General features: G+C 47.7%; 1 protein-coding gene across 2 annotated transcripts in view; it reads left to right on the forward strand.

Moving 5' to 3' along the window:
- The window catches only part of FBXO42 (F-box protein 42), a 51,742-nt gene that overhangs the window by 1,846 nt on the left and 30,680 nt on the right, over positions 1 to 19,216 (forward strand). The window contains exons 2-3 of one of the 2 annotated variants that reach the window (XM_054222370.1): positions 13,762 to 14,028; positions 16,923 to 17,039. In XM_054222370.1, the coding sequence (XP_054078345.1) occupies positions 13,779 to 14,028; positions 16,923 to 17,039 (367 nt within the window). In that variant the 5' untranslated portion in view covers positions 13,762 to 13,778. Of the gene's footprint in view, positions 1 to 13,761; positions 14,029 to 16,922; positions 17,040 to 18,475; positions 19,151 to 19,216 lie in introns of those variants that run through there. The other variant, XM_054222369.1, reaches the window with a different exon arrangement.

The following is a 19,216-nucleotide window of genomic DNA, read 5'->3' on the forward strand; positions in this document are numbered from 1 at the left end:
CAAGATCCTGGGCGGGATTCCAGGCTATTTCCAAGGCAGGGTGACACTTCTCTTGCAGAGGAAAAAATTACAGTTGTCCCTTCGTCGGGGTACAATCCTGTTCACCAGGGCTTTTGTATCTGCATGCTTCTAGCAGAAGCAGAATCGCATCCAGCGGTTGTTTTCGCATAGCGAAGATGTTTTGTGCATGTTTTTCCTGCTGTGTTACCTGGTGTTTTAACTGACGGGTGGCTCCGCCCAAGCAGCATTTTTTTTCCACGGAGGCAAGTGAAACACTTGGGTTTGAAAGGCACCGTACAGTTTTGTTATTGCGCTGGTGTACAGACCTCTGCTGGTTTACTCGTGTGGACTTTTAAAGGCAGTATGTGTCATTTTAAATTTTAATTTGAGTTTACTACAGCCTTTAGTCTCTGGGACTCAAATTTTCTTGATGTTTGGGTGTCGGAGAAGCCCTAGAAGAAATCTCGCCCGCAGAGCAAATGGTATTTTCCTGCCTATGGTTGGTATAAAGATCGGGATGGTTTATTGCTGCTGTTGAATGTGTGTTACCTTTGACTTGGGGATTTCAAGCCACTGGTATTGCTAGCTGCTGCATCAGGCACCTTCTGAAGGGGGGGGCGTTCATTCCCAAGGATAGCAGGGATGTGCTCAACTGTCCTGTCCTTAATTTCAGGAAATTTAACGTACATAATCTTCACGTTTAACAGAAGGTGTGACGCCAGCTGTAGCTTTGGAGTGGGAGGATGGGGATGGTCTGTACTCCGTGTGTTCCCAGCACACGACTGATTTTTAAAGTTCTGTTTTCAGGGTTCCAAGAAGGCGTTGGGTTTCGGCGCAGCCTGTTTCGCCTGCTGCCGATTCCAGCCGCTTCCACAGGATGTGAGCGAGTGTTGCTGGAAAAGGCTTCCCACTCTCTGTATAAACAGAGCTGCGCCTCTGAGGGAAGTTATTTTTCCCTGTGTATTTAGTCATGGCAGGCTTTGTTGTAAAACATTGATTCAGGCTTTGCCCTAACAAATTTTCAGAAGGTTGAACATAAATAAGCGTCAAGCCCTTGGCTTTTGAAAGGCAGCATTGCGTGGGGAAGTCTGCGGGGGCTTATAAAAGGTGTTAGAGCCAGAGCTAGGCTCGGATTCAGTCCAAATCTGGATAAAAGCTTGTGAAAAGAGGACTGTGGTGGCTCTGATAATGTGCTTTCTGCAGGTAAGAGCTCCTTTTGGAGTGCATTTTCTGACCTGAGTGGGACCGTCTGCAGTTGGTGACGTTCCCGAGAGATGCATCAAGGTATCTGGGCTGTGCTGCCAAGCGGCTAATGCAGCTTTTTGATGTAGCTTAGAAATTCAGGTCAAGATCCATTTCAAACTCGCTTGTGGCTTAGATTAAAGGGGAGCAGGGTGACACAGCCGCATCGAAAACTGTGGCTTGTGTTGAGCAAGATGCAGAAAACGTGGACTTTGCCTTCAGGAGCTTGCTATTTCAAGACCTGCAAATGTTCTCCTAGAGCTTCGGTCAATTCACGTCGCATCGTGCTGCGCACTGTATTTGCTTCTCCATTTCTGTGGCAGTTTTTAAGATGTTTATCTTTGCCAGCTGAACACCTACTGAAACATCTGTGACTTACAATGTTGGTTTCCCCCCTACCTAACTTAGTTTAGGCAACAGTGATTTGCAGCTGAGACACGCTGTATCTCTTCATACATTTCAGACTCATTTTGAAACGCTTGTCTGGCTTATTTTGTTCTGTGCTTGTGCAAATTTTGCGATAGTGTGGGCTTTTGAGGGCTTAAGGTACGTTGGTAGAGCTACTTGAATTTATTTGGGGTTTCTCGGTAGGTTAATATAGATGTGCTGCGGTAACGCTCCCTTCCGCCGCTGGTCTTGTCAAACCTCAGATCGGCGGTGACAGCCCCGTTGGTGCTCTGAGATGTGTTTAAGGACACCCCAGGTCTCCACAGCAAGTCGTGTTTGGTGAAAAACTGTTTTTATTTTGAGTCGGTTGCGAAGGGAGGATGTTAGGAGGTGTCTCGCTGCCGGGCTGCCTCCTACCAGAGGTGTAAAAGCAAGAGGCTGTCGCCGAATGCTTCGGATCTTTGCCAAAAAATACATTATAACCTTAGCAAAATTTGTGTTTTGTGGTATACGTTCTGCATAAGCAGAGCTCCCCGTGAAGCTGCAGAAATTCTTGCTCTTGCCGTTACTGACTGTACAGTCTGACACATTTCAATGTCATCTCTGGTTTGCTGAGCGATTTCGGGTTTCCCAGATAAAAAGCAGTTCATGGATGTCAAAACCTTGTTGTGAAGTCGGGGTGACTGTGGGAAGAAACTGTCCATCCCGAAACTTTTTGTACATTGGGGAATCTGTGGCACGTATTAATTTTTAGGGCTGGCTTTTTATCATACTGCAATGATACGAGTGATTTAGTTCTGCTTTAACAAAGGATCGCGAATCCCTTCGGTGCAGTTCCCCTCATGGTGAGCTTTCAGAGGAGGGTGCTGAGTAGGGGGTGGGGGGGTACTAAGCCTATTAAAAAAGCATCATTCTGCAAAAAGTCAAACGTTTTTGGTGAATCTTTGGGGTTTTTTTGTCATCGGTATCAGCTACACATCAGATCCTTTGCCGGCATGCGAAGGTGCCTGCCCAAAGCACCTTAAACAACAAAACCAAATAGCAGCTACTCCCGTACCATTGTTGTCACGTCCATTCTGCAATTATTTAGTTCAATTCCTCTGCCGAGCAGCCACCTTTAATCTCTCCGGTTGAATTGCTGCTTTTCCTGCATTTGTTTTTAGGCCGCCTGTTTTCTTTCCCCGGCGCAACTGCTGCCGGGGGCTCCTGCACGCCTCCCGGAGCCCTTCTGGGGACACGCACACGCGTTGTAGCTTGGGGGGGGGACACGTGGGACGCTTTAGCCCCTCTGAACCTCGTTCTTGGATGCTGTGAAATCCCAGGGTTTTCTAATCCGTGATAATACGTGGTTTGCCCCGCTCGGTACGATGCCAGGCTGTGCTTATCAGTTAGAAGGGGGTGCCCTTGTTTGGGATCTTAATGAAGGGAGACCTTGGGCTGCTGGAGGAAGCTGAATTTTTGGTTGAGAGGTAGGGATGAATTTGAAATGAGCACAATTTCCCTGAATTTTTGTTTGCTTCTCAATATAACGTGGATTGGACTTCTAATTTATGTCTTCTCTTTCATAGTATTTAGTATTTTTAAGCCTCGCTAAACAACTAGGCTCAAGATACGGTGTATAGGATAGAAAGATAACCCTTGCTCTTCCCATCACGCATCCCAAACTTGTGGTGCATTTGCTTCTCAATGCATTGCCTTTCTCACTACCTGGGGAATAAAAAAAGTCCCATAAAAAGGAAGGCAAGCTCTCAAAATGTGCGGCAACGGCAGCAAATCCTCATCCAGCCTGTTGGGTGGGTCAAACTAGCTCTCATGAAATCGATTTTTTTAAATGGAATTGCTGGGTTATGTTTTCCTGTAGGTGGCTCGGTTGCTTGCAAGGTCTCCTCGGTGGTGGTGCGGGTGCCGCTTGCCGCCCCTCAGGCCAAGGTGTGTGGGTCTTCCTTGCGGATTCAGCCTAATTTCTTTGTCCTTTAAAGCCTTAAAGTGTCGGAGGGGACGCGGAGCAGTCCTTCCCGTTTTATAATATTAGGGTTGCAATCGCCACCACCCTGCGGGCTGTTTTCCACGCTCATGTTGCTGAAGAAGGAAGTATTTCTCCTTCCCTTCCCGTCCGTTTTACCTCCTGAAAGATTTAAAGGAATCCTCTGTTGCTCTCTTTAAATGACACCGCTGTTTGCTGGGAGCTGGTTGGGCTTTTTCCCTGCCAAGATGCAGGTTTACGGGAGAAATGTGTTTAGCTTAGAAGCTTTAGCGCTGAGAGAAGAGCTCTCCCAATGCTCGCTGCCAACACCGTATTGACAGGGAATCAAAGGGACGCTGTCTAGACTGCGGGTCACCGAGCTAACGACGGCTCCGCGGGATTGTGAGCGAGGAGAAGACACGCTGCCTCCCAGTCGGTCCCGCCTTGAAGCCGGTGTTTGCCTCTTTGCCGGGCTCCAGCGATGCCCTTCGACACGTGCCTCTCGTGCTTGTGGACCCGTAGGCACCGTTCTTCTCTCCATCCGCACTGCGCAGCACAACGAGGGGGTACGTAGTCTTATATTTGCAGAGACTGGCAGGTGTTTGCCCTCCTTAGTTAATATCTTCTGCTAAACAAAACCCCAGTGATTAATTCAGCCACGTTCTGAATTTATACGCTCAAGCCCTCCGCATGGGTGTCGAGGCAAGCGCTTGAGCTCTGTGCTTGCTTTTCATAAATCTTATTCTTTTCCATCGCCCTTTTATGTTTTGATTAGTGGATCTTTGTTTCCAGCTCGCCCGTCAAAAATAAAACAGAGCTCTTGGCGCTATCTGCATATTCATCTTAACTCGGGGGAGGCGGTAGCCTCATTTATTCGGTGCAGGTCAGGGAGCCAGAAACCTCCAGTATTGTAATCCCAGCGCTGTCGAGGGCTTGCTTGACCTCGGCTTCTCGGTGCGTTTGTTCCTTTACCTATAAAATGGGGTTAATTACTGCTGTGGCGCTTAAAGCCAGGCCGACGCTGCGCTTTTGTAATGTGTGTAGGTGTTCAAGGTTGCATTGGGCAGGTACGTGGCCAGAGAGTTTTCTGGTCCGGTGTATCTTTTTTTGATGTAAACTCCTTTTTCTTTTTTTTTTTTTTTTCCCCCACCATTGAGAGAGAGAATGTATTTTCTGTATTGTTGCAATCGCTGTTTAGCAAACAGATCTGCCTTTAAATTCTCTCTGGTGTGATCCAGCCCTGCTCCTGGGCAATATTTGCTAGATGGTTAACTCCACAGTTGGCAGCTTTCATCAAAGGCTTTGCACCGGGGATTCCACCAACTAGTTTGAAGGTGGCATAGAAATTTATTTGATGCGATTAGACGAGTGGACGTCGCAAAAACACACTTTCGGTGTGTTAGACACGCAATACGTGTTACGGCCGAGCAGCTCATCTGCTGGGAGTTACGACCGGGGGGAGAGCGTCGTTTGCAGTGCTCGTACGCTGATAATGTCCGTGTCGAGATGGTATTAGATATCTTGGTACCCTGCTTGCTAGCAGAGAGAAAAACATTGCATCAGCGCGCTGCTGCGAAGTCAGCAGTCCGTCTGAAAGCTGTGGATATCGATTTAAATTAAACCTTGGCCACCCATCTACACTAATACATGGCTTTTTCCAGTGCATCCTTCTGTTTCTGGCCTGAAAGCCAGGACCCTTGAGCTCGTCTTCGCTTCAGATGAAATGTCTCAGGGCTCCTCGTGACTTATATTTCTTAGTCAATAGAGGAGCGTTGTGGTTTGTGAATTTAGGCTGCAGAATAACTTCCTTTATTGCAAAAATGAAATTCTTTCACACCCTTCCTCCTTCACGTGCGTGTGCTAAGGCAAAGACCACGTCGCTGGAGGGGAACCAGAGGCTTGAATGTGAGCGCGACGACAAGTTGCCCCATTGGTAAACCCTGACCTTGACCTACTGTTTGCCTAACTTAGTTTTCCTGAGCGCTAAAACTTCATTCTTCGTTCCTGAAGCCAAACATAAAGCGTGAATTTTGCGGCGGGGTTGGAAACCTAACTCTTGACTGGTCGTCCTTCTGCTTAACGCAACAAGAGACGGCCGGATTGACATGGGCAGCGTTGCAGCAGGGGTATTGACGCTGGTGATTTAAGTCTCCTGGAGTGCTGGTACGTTCTGAAGAAGCTGTGTGGAACCTCTCGGCGGGCTTTGCCAGGGTTGTTTTTTGGGAAACAAGGCTTTTGTAGTTTGTTTTCCCTCCCACGCTAATTCCTGCTCCTATTGCCCCTTTCTGCCTGATTCAACGGAAGGTGAAGAGTCTCAAAAATCCTGAATTCACTCAAGTTTCACAGGAAAAAGCCTGCCGAAGGCAAGAAGGCTCAAAATCCTGGAGACTAGAGGAGGTCCTGGGGAGGAAAAAGCTCTGACCCCCCCCCAGCCCGATTGCTGCCGGTGGCAGAGGCTCACCCACCGGCCGTGCAGCGGTAGGAAATGACATTTTGCTGCTTCCCGAGCCGCCTGTTTTGCTGGCTGGGCTGGAGGAGGTGGATGTGATCCAGGGCTTTCCCGGCCAAGGAAGTCGTGCGCCGGGTCGGACTCTGACACTCGCCGCGGGCCGCTTTCCTGTGGCAGCGTTTGCTTGACACGTGGGCACCGCGGGGACTGCGGTTTCCTCCGTGTGGGCAGCAGTTTAGTGGGAATTGTGCTGGGAGCAGCTGTTTGGATTCATCGGGTTACATTCTGCAAAGAAAAGAGTTTATTTAAAAAAAAAAAAAAAATAATCCTAACCACACCGAATAAACATCTCATGCAGTCAGTTAAAAAAATCAGGAATGAAGTTGCCCAACGTGTTTGGGTACCTCCTAGTTTTGTTAGCAAACCCTTCTCCCGGATGTTTCCGTGCTTTACCTGTAATTATTTTGCCTGAGCAAACAGTTTTCTGGGCTGTTTGGCCATAGAAATGGGCATTGGGCTGGATGGACATGTAAATACAGAAATGATGTTTCCGAGTTGTGTTTTTAGGCTTATTTTTCATACAGTCAAAGCCAGACTGGTTTTTACATCAGCAGTCTGTGTCTTCCTCGTGGTTCAGCTGTAAATTCGCCTTCATTTGCCTGAAACCTTTATACAGATTAACTAATTTTAGTGGCTTTGGTAGGTTGAAGAGATGCCTGTAGAAAGTAAGGAGTGCTGCGTCATTTTTCCAGTCTGTCCTCAAAATAATTAATTTAAGTGCAGCTTTCCGAGCCCTGCCACGAGCTCCAGACCTGCCGCGCTATCTTAACGAAGGCGGGAGGTGACAGTTATTTCCAGGATCTGCCGTTATGTGTTCGCTTGGCGTTACGGAGCGGGAGTTCTTGCTGATGAATCACCGCGGGCAGGTTTGGATAGGTACCGAAAATCGCATCCCATGTTTTTGATCCAGACAGGTGCTGCGCAAACTTGTTTATCCTCAAACAGCGAATGTTAACAGCCGGAGAAGCATCTGCACATCTTCCTGTAAAATCCTCTATTTTCAAGTCTCAAAGCCTCATCTTTGCTTGTTTAGGGATTGCTCTCGTTTTCTGGCTAGCGTGCAGTTTTGCCTTCATTTTGAAATGAATCATGATTATTTGTTTTGCTGGGAAAAGTTCAGGCGAGAATATTTTTAATTAACGGCTTGCAGGGAGCCGGTAGAGGGAGCGTGTGAGCCCGAAATACTTATTTCCATCTCTACAGAATTCAGAGTGATTTCAGTAGAGGAGATGGATCGCAAGAGCAAACCTAGATGCAGTCCGTTGGATTTTTGCACGTTTTGTTTTCAAAACAGGCCAAATTTGGCTCTGAGTTCCTGGAATGACCCTTTCTGCGCCTGGAAAATCCCAGCTAGGGTTGATATTCAGGGATAAGGGGATCCCACCCCTATCCATAGGGATGGAACGTTGTTGAGCGATTACTGAGATCCCCGAGTTGGAGACGTGGATGTGGAGGCTGGAATTTCTATCAGGGAAACCCAAAGAGCACAGTGCCCTGTGTGTACATGCCCGGCCTATCCAGATTATCTTTTTAACCTAAGGATAAATGTATTTAATGCCGAGCGTGATTAAACTGGGGGCTCTTTGGCCAACCGTGTGCTTGTGACCTCAAGCAGGACCTAAATAATTAATATATAACAGCTTCTTTCTGGGGCGTTAGTGCTTATCGGGCCAGATTTCAACAGGTTTTAAGCAACTTAAGCTGGTTTAAGGGGAATAACGCTGTCAAACGAGACTAGAAGGTCTCCAAATCCCATTTGTTCTGGATGCATTCGGGGGGTTTTGTCGGCTGTTGGAGATCTCGGCTTGTTTAGCAGCGTTCTGCAGGGATATCTCCCCAACTGTACGCTAACAACAAGTATATAAAATATTTGCTACCTAGGTCTGTATTCCTGTATAAATCCAGAATAAACCTCAGGTTTTTTTCTTCCTCGTTTTCAGTGTTTTAATTCTGTAGGAAGATAGATTAGGCAGGATTTATTTTTAGGTTGCTGTGCCGTTGGGGCAATAAATCTCACTGCATAATGTTATCTTACTACTTTGGGGTTTTTTGTTTGTTTTTTTTTTTTTTCTGAAAACTTAGAATAAAAACGAGCAGGAGTGTGAAATAGCTGAGGGTCAGCTCGCCGTTGTCAGGGTGGGAGGGATTTCTGGTAACTCTCTAAACCTTTTTGTTATGACCGTATCAATTAAAATCCAGCTGTAATCGTGCTGTTTCGTTCCGGTATGGTGCGGGTTATATGGCACTGTAAAGTCAAGTCCTGTGATTTTGAGTGAGTCTCTATAAAAGTATTGGTTTATCAGGCGAAACACGTGGCAGAGGGGTAGTACTGAAAGGTGTGTATTTTAATGTTCATGCTTGCAGCTGGAATTTAGGAAACCTTTATTTTCACGGGTGAAGTTAGGTCTTGTACGAAAGAAAAAGGAAAAAAAAAAAAAAAAAAACCACCACACCAATTTCCTGTCGAAAGGCGACTAAAGGGAAAAGCTTGTGCTTCAAAGAACTCGGAATTGCCTGTTTTGCAGGGCTGAGAAGAAAAGCCTGGCGCAGGTGTCCCCGAGGTCCCGCTCCTCCGCCTGGGCGCCGTGCTCCAGGGCAGCGCAAGGCAGGATATTGCTCATCGTTCCGTTTCCCGGGGGCTTTGTGTTCTTTTTCTTGACTAAAACCTGCTTTTTTTTTTTTATTATTATTTTCCAGCATTGAATTTCTCTGGCAGTTGATTTTTCAAATGGATCGGCTCTAACTGGTGCAAGTTTTGAGGGGCTGGCGTTGTCTTATTTAACGGTGTTTAGCCATACACCAAATCCCATGGCTCCCACAGACCCTTTGCTCCCTGTGCTCTCGCTGTCAGAAAATAATGTGCTTCTACCTAGGAAATAGTCCTTTATTTTTCCTCTTATATCGCTAGAAAAGGGCTCGGGGCTTCTGTAGGGCAACTGATAGCAGCAAAAACCAAACTGGAGGCGGGGACGCTGCCATTGAAGTGGCACGGCTGCATGAGAGAAACAAGAAAATATCATGCAAAAATAATCCTTCCCAGTACAAATAGGATTTTTTGTTTTGTTTTTTTTTTTCAAGGAAGCAGCCCAAGACTTATTATTAAACGTGTCTGTCTGATGGAATAGGCTCTTTTTTTTTTCTTTTTTTTTTTTTTTTTTTTTTTTAAACTGGGCAAAAGAATAAGCCTAAAAGGTCTAAATGTCTCCGTAAATGCTACCCTGCCGTGCCGATGGGGCTGTTGACAAGCAGAATAAGCAGTTGCATAGTATGAGGAAGAGTCTGGAGCGCGTTAGAGGCAGTTGCTGTCTTCCACCCCTAAATTAACGCCGATTGCCAAGTGCAATTAATTGTTCTGTTCTGCAGAGTCCCTTTCTCCTTCCAGCCGGGGCTGGGTCCTTTCACACACCTTCAGTATTATTTTTTTTTTTTTTTTTTTTTTCCCCCGGGTGAGAACCTAGCTTCTACGCTTATGTTTTGGGAGAGAGAATTTTTCGGTGGCATGTGAAAATGAGCATTCCCTTATGACTAATGTGCTCTGACTCAGTACTATTACACAGCCTCTTATTTTCATTCAAGATCTTTCCCTTGGAGGCTTTTTTTTTTTTTCCTCCTAAAATCAGTTGATTTTTTTTTTTTTTTTTAAAAAAAACCACCAAACACAAAAAACAAACCCAGGTCAAAAACCCTGCGGGATCAGGCACTTCTTAAACCAGCTGAGAGTGGCGGAGAAGAGGAGGTAGCTCGGGATGGGAACCACTGATGCCACCCACGCCTGTGAACTGGGGTCGGTGGGACTGGGAGAGGTGCCTGCAGGTAGGAAAAACCTTCCTGGGGCGAGGGGGGGTTTGCGGGAGCCGGCTGCTGGCTGCCTGGTGTCGCTACCAGCCTTCCAGAAATCCTTCAACCCGGTGGGTTTTTCCCTCCCCCCCCCCGCGTTTAATATTCCTCATCTTGTTTGTTCCGCTGCAGCGGATAATTAACTTTAGCGGAATAAATAGCAGGTTCTTCAATAATTTCGGAAGGGGGGGGGAGAGAGGGAAAATTGAAGTGCTCTGAAAGGAGGAAAAGACTTATAAAATGTTTTGCCAGCTGGCAGAGACACAGCTTTTAGGAAGGGCCAGGCAAATTTGATCAGCGCTGGCAGAGCTCTGCTTCGATTGCCCTTCTAGCGTTTCTTTACGTGTTATTTTAAGCGGTTGCGATCCCTCCTTGGTAGGGCTTTAGGCTAATTTCTGAATGCCGTAAAACATTTCTGTTGCTGGAATAGAGAGGCAATTCTTCCAGAGCAGGAGGGCTGTAGGGCGCAAAAATGCAGTATGATGCATCAAGGGGCTTGTGTTGGCCTTCGCAGCAGTCGATCCAAGCAGAAAGTGACTCCTGGATCCGTCCGGGCAAGTTAATTGAATTGCAGGTACTTTTGGACGAGACACGACTGCTTAAATCCCTTTCCTGCGGCTTTTTGAGTGCTCGGAGATTAATTTTAGCCTGCGTACAAACCGAAGCTCGGTTCAATGCGAGCAGAGAGCCAGCATGAGTGAGAAAGCACCTACTGCATCCCCCCGAAATGCAAACAGGACAGAAACGCTCCCTTCTGCTCATGGAATAACTAGTCAAAACACCAGCATGGGATTTTCTCTTGTGGATCTGCTGGATAATTGGTAATAGAAGCTGGCTGGGATGTGTTAGCTCCCTATTACCAACTGCCCGGCTTTCTTTAGCCTTTTCCCTTTTTTTTTTTTTTGATGTTGGCGCAGGGTTATAGGAAGGGCTTTTTCTGCTTTGCAGTCCGGGGGTGGTTATTCCCAGCCCGCTGTTCCCGTGCCGTAAAAGCAAAAGCTGCATCCAGGGCAGGTCAAGCTTGAAGGGTTATTTTGACGGCAGCGTGCCTTTTGGGAGTTGAGTTTATTGCTAGTCTTGTTTTCCTGAAGAAAAATGACACGGCGTGGGCGTGAAAGCTTGGAGGACGGTTATTTCTTACCCTCAAATGTTTAGAAATCGAGGAGCTAGCAAAGCGAATGCATTTGAATATTTATAATATTGTCAAGTGGTGTGGTTAAGAACAGACAAAACTCGGTGCAGCTTCTCCATCCCCAGATCTGCGCAAGCACGTGCTATTGGGAGGCATCGAGGGGTTTCCCTGCTCCTCCTGCCTCTTTAAAACGGGCCTCAGAGATGCTTTTCTAACCCCCGAGCTCTTTTGTGCCTGTGATTAACTTGCTGTCGTGTGTTCTTCCCGAGCCTGCTCCAGAGGATCCAAATTGGGATTTAATAACTGGAAAAAGCCCCTTGCTAGCCAGGCGTGCGTTCCTGCACTTCTCAGCTGACTTCCTCCAGCAGGTTTTGGACGTTATTTAAAGGGTAAATAAAAGCTGTTGGGGAAACACATAATCTTTGCTTCTAAACCTTAGCAACACAACAGATGTCTTGTGCGAACCTGTCGAGCCGAGGCTTATGTTCGCCGTTGTCACCCGCAGGTGTCCCATCGTACCTGACCTGGATGCAAATGCACTCCTGTTTGGTTTTCTAACACGTTTTTAGGGTGTGAAACGCCTTCCGCTCGGCCAGGGTAGATGTGCCGCGCTCTGTTTTTCCCAAGCCCCGAGAGGTAGGGACCGACCCTCCTTGCTCCGGCAAAACCGCATCCCCAGGTTGGAGTCCCGGCAGCCTTTGGCTTCCTGCCACGGCCTGTCGAGATGGAAATCAGCACATGCTTCACAACGATAGATGTTTTCGCTTGGAAAAGACCCAACCCTCTGTTTTTTAATTTATTTATTTTTTTAGTGCAGCTCTGCCTTTTAGTTTTCCATTTCTTAATCTTTGGGAATTGGCATATAATCTGCTGCGTAATGCAGTTTGGCGGCGGCAGCACTTTAGTGTCAAAGCGGTTGGGTTTCAGCCTTTCTCTGTCATAACATTGACTCGTGAGAAGGATTTCTGACGCGGGGAAAACGTGCGGAGCATCTGTTAGGAATGGTAACTCTTAAGTTTAATTTTGACGTGGTTTCTACCGAAGATTGACAGCCCCGTGGATTTTCTGAAGCTGCTTCATCAGGGAACCTGACAAAAGTGGAGAGTAACGCTGTCGAACGTCATTTTTCTGAGCATAAATTAGTTGTCATGGCAAGCTTTTCCGCTCCACGTCTCCGCCGTCTGCTATTCCCGTGGCTCTTCGGCTTGGTCTGTGCCGGGATGGGAAAACCCTGGGTTTAGCTGGGGAAAGCAGTAGAGTTTGCATTGCTGGAAGCTTATAACAACTACGTTTATTCCTGATAGCTAGGTAACTTAAATTCCTTCCAGACGTGTTTTCTGCAATACTGAGAGTTTGGTAAAAATAGGATGCTATATTTTATGACCAACACGGTGCAAGGGACTTGTATTTAAATACATATTGGGCAAAAAGCTGTGTCTGTTCTTCCCTCTTGAGGAGCAGGTTTGGTTCCTGGGCTCTCTGCAGGTGGGATTTGTCCCATGGAATTTATCGATCCGTGTCCCATCGTCCCGGTCGATCTGGGACCTGGGGATGGCTGGGCAGTTCTGCCTCGTGGTGTCGGGGAAAAACTCACGCTGAGCGATGTAAGAGTTGAGAGCTTGCTCTGGTTTGGGTCCTTCATTGCAACCCGCTGTGCTGGAAGAGATAAAAAGGGAATTAGCAATGGCAGTTTCTGGAAAAGAAAGTCCCTGGGTCATCCTCATGAGTTATATTGGTTTGAGCTGTCGGTGCAGGAATAATCACGGAGCAGTTGCATCCCTTGGTCTTTCTACCCAGCGGCATTGGAAGGAAAAACTCTCACTGCTCTCCCCAAAACAGGTCGGCTGCTTCCTAGGAAATAGGGTCCAGGGATTTGTTTTGCAGCAACGGGCATGGGTTTAACTGCAAACCGTGCCAACTGGCCGAACGGGACCCAGCCGCTCGTTAAAGTGGATTTATTTCATGATGTATTTCTGTCATCGGGACGTTACCTTATACTTAGGATGTTCTGAATAGCTGGAGATACAATATTTGATACTCCAGCCTTTCAGCAGCAGTAAATCCTGTGGGGGTTTTTCTTTCCTCACCTACTGCCGGTAAGAACTGTGTGCAAGTACTTAATGGAAAAAAAAAAAAAAAACAAACAAAAAAAAAAAAAGGAAAAAAGGGGGGTGTTAAGGGAAAATGGGACAGGGATTTTTTTTCCCTTTTTCCCCCCTGCATGCTGCTGAGAAGTTGCTCGGGGTAAAGCAGGCTCGCTGGCAAAACTGGTTTCACGGGGGAGGAGGGGCTGCAGAGCTGTCGCTTCCCTCCTGTCTTGCCTGGCGTTGCTCCGGATTCGGTGGGGATCCCTTTCCCCCACCGGTGCGGTGGCATGACACCTTCTGCACCCAACAACAGGGCTTCAGGAGGCTGTAATTCCTCCAGCGGGTTTATTTGTTTTCTCTCTCTGGTACCGTCTGTAGGCGATGGTGGGGCTGAGAGCGATGAGAGGTGAAGAAGTGGCCTGGGAAAACGCTGCACCGATGGAAAACAGCTCATTCCTGTGTGCAGCCTGCTTCAAAGCTTTGCAAAAACCACGTCCACAACTTATTTGCTGGGGTAGAGCTTGATGCGGAGGCATTTCTGATGCTATTAATTTTCTTTGTGACCTTACCATTGTCTCTTTTTTTTTTTTTTTGACCCATGAAGCTGTGAAGTGGAATGCCATGGCCAGTTCCTCGGACAGTGAAGATGACGGTTTCATGGCCGTGGATCCAGAAGACGCTGTGGTCGAAGGGACGATGGAGCAAGACGAGGAGCCGCATGCTGAGCTGGAGGTCGAGGAGACCAGGCACAACAGATCGATGTTGGAGCTCCCAGAAGAGGTTTTGGAGTATATCCTCTCCTTCCTTTCACCGTATCAGGAGCACAAAACTGCTGCCCTTGTCTGCAAACAGTGGTATCGACTAATCAAAGGTACACGCAGCTGTAGTGAGAGTGCATTTTTTTTTTAATTGTGGGAACACAGATTCATATCCCAGCTGCTCTTCGCTTTGCTTTGGCCTCACCTGTGGTTTTCCCCTTTTAACTGAAACATTGGACTTCCGCAAAATGCTGGAGCCCCTCTGCTGTGAGGACAGGCTGAGAGAGCTGGGGGGGTTCAGCCTGGGGAAGAGAAGGCTCCGGGGAGACCTTCCAGCCCCTTCCAGTCCCTAAAGGGGCTCCAGGAAAGCTGGGGAGGGACTCTGGAACAGGGAGGGGAGCCATGGGATGAGGGGGAACGGTTTTAAACTGAAAGAGGGGAGATTTAGATGAGATATCGGGAAGAAATTCTTTGCTGTGAGGGGGGGTGAGCCCCTGGCCCAGGTTGCCCAGAGAAGCTGTGGCTGCCCCATCCCTGGAGGGGTTCAAGGCCAGGTTGGCCGGGGCTTGGAGCAGCCTGGGCTGGTGGGAGGTGTCCCTGCCCAGGGCAGGGGGGTTGGAACCAGATGACCTTTAAGGTCCCTTCCAACCCAAACCAGTCTATGTTTTTATGATTCTATGAAAAATAGCTATGGGTCAGTAGCTTTGCTGAAGGCGTCGCTAATAATGGTGCAGAATTGAGCCCCTCAGCCTCTTGTACTTGACGAGTGAAATCCAAAACCTCCACTTACGCTGCTTTCGGATGCTCCCCGCGCGCTGCTGACGTGCAGCGCTGTTGACCTCGCATTCAGGCTTCCTTTCCACCCCACAGCATTCCCCCGTTGCCGGTGTCCCATGTCTAATGTGGCTGTAATTGTGCTTCGTTTGCGTCTTGCTCAGTAATTAACGTTCCCAAAGCTTACGCTTTCGGCTGGAAACAAAACCGTGTCTGGTTCTTACAGCTGTGCTGAAGATAAGTGGGATATAAAATCTACATTAATATAGATCTACATATTCAGACTTCCTGAAAGAGTAGCCCAGAGATACAGATACTTCACTTTGCCTCCGTGCGGCGTTAATTCTGAAGCCTTATGGGGATATTTTAATGCTAGATATATACGATACAACAACTAGGTAGGTAAAGTTTGGACAAGGACAAAAGCGAAGCTCTTCCCTTCGGTAATTTTTCAATACCTTGGATGATTTCTCTTACGTTTCTGTTGGGGACACACATTTTGATTGCAAGCTTCATTCAAAAAACGGGCAGTTTAAGAGGAGACCACAGTTAAATCTGTAGGAAATGAGGCACGCTGCTGCACCAGGGTAACTTGTTTCTTCTGGAAAATGCAGAGCGGGCGTCAGGTGAGAAACACCTTTGGCAGACGCGTGGGGCGATGTCTAATTTGCGGACTCCTCCGCGCATGTGAAAGCATTGCTTGGATTCCAGGCATTTTCTGCCTTGCCCAGAGTTTAACAGGCTGGAGGTTAAAAAAACCACAGATACTTCAGAAGCAAGCATTGCACGAAATTCCTCTTTTTGCATAAGTTTGGGGCAGCAGCAGCCTGTACCCCTGTTGAAAGGGGTTGGTTTTTTTCAAGTGTCCGCGGCCCTTGGGCGCGCTTTCTCACGGGTCCTTGTTCCTGGCGCGGCCTTAAGAGCTGCAGAGGATGCAGCTGGAACGACCAAGCACCTGGTGATTCACCCCAAAAGAGTCTGTGGGAAACATTCCTGGAGCGCAGGGGAGGGATGAGCAGCCCGAGGCGCGACGTGGCATTGGAGTGAGTTGTCCGTGTCTCAGGGGATGAGTGGTGCTGAGCAGACGTGCCATTTTTGCAACAATTATAGCAAAAAAAAAAAAAAAAGGGGGGGGGGGGGAGCGTAATGGCTAACCTGCTTGCCACGAAGCAGAGGGGTCACTCGAGGTAAACACTCGATTTGTTTTCTCCTGGTTAATTTTTCCTGTTTGTCAGGATACATCTGCCATGAAATCCTATAGTTCGGATTGCATTTCCCGCGTGATTCTTGGTGACCAGCTGCTTGAGGACCCCGAGAATTCTTTTTTTCTTTTTTTAGAAAAAAAAAAAAAAAAGCCCAACAACAAACTTCCTGCTTTATATCCCAGAGTGTGATTTCTTGCTGGAGGTGTTCCTGGCACGGGGCTTTCAGTAAGCAAATCCTTGGGAAGAAATCTTAGCAGGTTGTGGCATCCTCAGCGCAAGGGCTGCAGTAGTAACGGCAGCGGATCATCATCAGATGCCACCGAGCATCTGCTGAGCCGCTGCAGTCATAGATCTTCACCGGACCTTTTTTCTTTTCCCCCTGGGGATCAGTGTCTGGCCCCTCTCAGCACAAACGCAGACACACGTACTCCATACGCAGAATTAATTGCGGCTCTGAGGCTGCCCGCCTCCGCGGAGGAGCCGTTGTCGGCCAGATCTGCTCCCTCGCATGGCTCAGGAGGAATATTTTCACCTAAGACACACAGTGAGTTTTATCACTGATGCCTCCTCTCGTATTTATTGTAGGTTCCTGTGCGGTAGCTGCATGCACACTCTTAAAAATTCATTATTGCACATTATTTATCCTCTAAGGTCCATTAAGGGAAGGGCAGCTGCAGCTCCGGGGGGGGCGATTAGGGGACAGCAGGTTTGTGTTGCAGCAGAGAAGGCTGGAAATGAGCTCCGGGAAGGCATGACACGTGCTTACCTTTCACAAAGGCTTCGCTTTACCCAGCTAGAGCTGGCAGATATCGGAAACGTAGTGAATCAGTTCAGTGAACGTTGCTGATTTCCCCATTCGCAGCGTCCCTATTCTTTATTCTCTTTAATCCTCTGACTCTCCACCAGCGTGTTTATAATCTAAATACAGGGGTTCTTTATAATTGCTGTCACTTGTGCAACTGGGCAGGCACAGTTTGTTCCTAACATGCCCCAAATTTTGCTGACGCCTTGTTTTTTATTTTCCCTAGGTGTGGCCCATCAGTGTTATCACGGCTTTATCAAAGCAGTGCAAGAAGGAAATATTCAGTGGGAGAGTCGCACTTACCCCTACCCTGGAACCCCCATCACCCAGCGCTTCTCGCACAGTAAGTAGCTGCTGGGAAAAGCTCCGCTCGCCCCTTTTCAGCTCTGATTTGCAAAGGAAAGCTGGAACACGAGGGGTTTGCGCTGCGTCGCTTGGGATCTAGCAGTGCGGCGCGTGCCTGTCACCCGCTCGGCGTAACGCGCAGCTCTGCCAGCACAAGCACTTTGCACAAAAACAGGGATTCAGCAGCTGCTCGTCGTGGTTATTGGCTCGTTGCTCCTAGGAAATGTTAATGGAGCTCGGGTGGGATTTTCGCGTTCTGGTTTTGCGCGTTTTACACACAGATTTCTTCCACAGCCGCCCTTAGAGTCTGAGCTTTGTGTTCCCTTCGATAGAAACCTCACTTAGCCCCTAGACTTAAGTCTTTACCGTCACAGCCAATGAGTTTGCGCGTCCGCAGCGCTCGGGGGTATACGCTGGCTGCTTTTCCAGCAGATCATCTTCTACATCAGTGAGTAAGACAATTTGGAGGAGGCTGAGTGTGGCTTGCTTCAAAATAAACACAGACCTGCACGTGAGAAGCATTGAGGCAAGCGTATTTGCTGATGGAAGGAAGCGATGCAATCGACGCTTCGTGTAGGGGTGAATTTTTGCCCCGCTTCCAAGTTTCTGGAAGAAAAAGCAGAGAAAGCATTCCCGTTGAGGGAAAGATTCTTAAATAAAACTTGTTATTTGTCGTGCAATAGCATCTAGCTGCCTCAGCCTGCTCCGCCAGGCGACATAGTTGAATATGACAAAAATTCAGTCCTTGCGGCTTCGTCGCTGGGTCTGAGCCCTCCAGGAGGCGCTTCTTCCAGGCAGCAGATTTCGTTTTTCTAAAGGTAAATAACCGTGGTGTAAGCTGCGCGATTCCAAGAGCAAGCAAGCGTCAAATTTTCGTATTCCGTAGTAGTAATTTATGAAGCAACCGATGCACAGCCTCCTGCCAAGACAAGTCCAGGAGACGCTGCAGGAAGTTTGGGTGAAGTCATTGCGCTCTTCAGAGATTTCCTTGTCCTCCTATAGAATCGAAAAGGCACCACCGTTCAGAGCTCGTTTTTATTAAAGTGCTTATTAATGACTTGTAGATTTGCATATATTTTCCCCTCGGTTTTTGCAGCCTTTTTGCACCTGGGGAGCTTTAAGGCTAGCTACAAATTACCCCGAAGAAGACCCAAATATTGCACCGAGGACGGCGGTGCGCGATGTAATTTATTCTGCTGCCCTCCGGGGGCTTTCTCGGAGCGTGCTGCTGTTATACTCCTTCCAAAATGAGTTGTTTTACTAAAGCCACTGCCCTCGGAGCACGTAATCTGTATTAGCCTCGCTATTTGACAGTGTCCTGGCTCTGGTCAGCCCTCGGTCGCTACAGAAGCGTTATTAATGCATTTTATGCGCAGAAAGCTAATCTGGATTAACTTGTTTGCTGACTTAAACTGATTTTTTTTTTTTTCCAAGCGGTTCTCCAGATCTACGATATCCCTACAACAAAGCGTTGCGTGTTGGTGGGTGGATTCCAGTATTAAAACCGAAGCTACGAATCACTAAAAGCAAAAATTCAAACCCAACCTGTAAACCTACGACCTAAAATACTAACATGGGGGGAGCCAAGGTGAAGTAAGAACAGGAGGTTTGGGGAAGGGGGAGAGTGCGGGAGGACTCACAAACCCCCTTTATTTTTTTTAGGAGTGAGGGATTTGCCGGGTTTTGTGGGAAGGCGTCATCAGCCAGGCATGAGTCGTTTGAAGCCAACAGGCAACGGTAACGGGAGTCAAAGAAGTGGCTGGGCTATCTCCCTTCCAGGATTTATTAGAAATATCCCAGAAATGCTCAAAAGGACAAGTCAGAGGATATGAAATAGTTAGAGGTCACTGTGTCTTCTATCATTTCTGAAGGGAGTAACGGAGAAGCTGTTTGATAAGGAATGATTAATGGAAGTTGCTCTCGTCTCACGGGGAGTGGAGCGTTTGGCAAGGTCTTTGATCACATACCTGGATGAGCTGGAGCTTTTCGGAAGGATTTGATTGAAGCTGCAGAACATCATGCCGTATCAATAATGCTGGTTTTAAGGTGTAAACGTACAGGTTTACTGGAACAAATACTTCACGCAGAGGTTTTTGAGCTGAACACCAGGTATGAGGTTTGCAGGAGTCATTGAATTCTTTCTTCGCCCTAACATATGAGCCCACAAATATCATA

This window comes from Rissa tridactyla, chromosome 16 (assembly GCF_028500815.1).
Source record: "Rissa tridactyla isolate bRisTri1 chromosome 16, bRisTri1.patW.cur.20221130, whole genome shotgun sequence".
NCBI classification, from domain to species: Eukaryota; Metazoa; Chordata; class Aves; order Charadriiformes; family Laridae; genus Rissa; species Rissa tridactyla.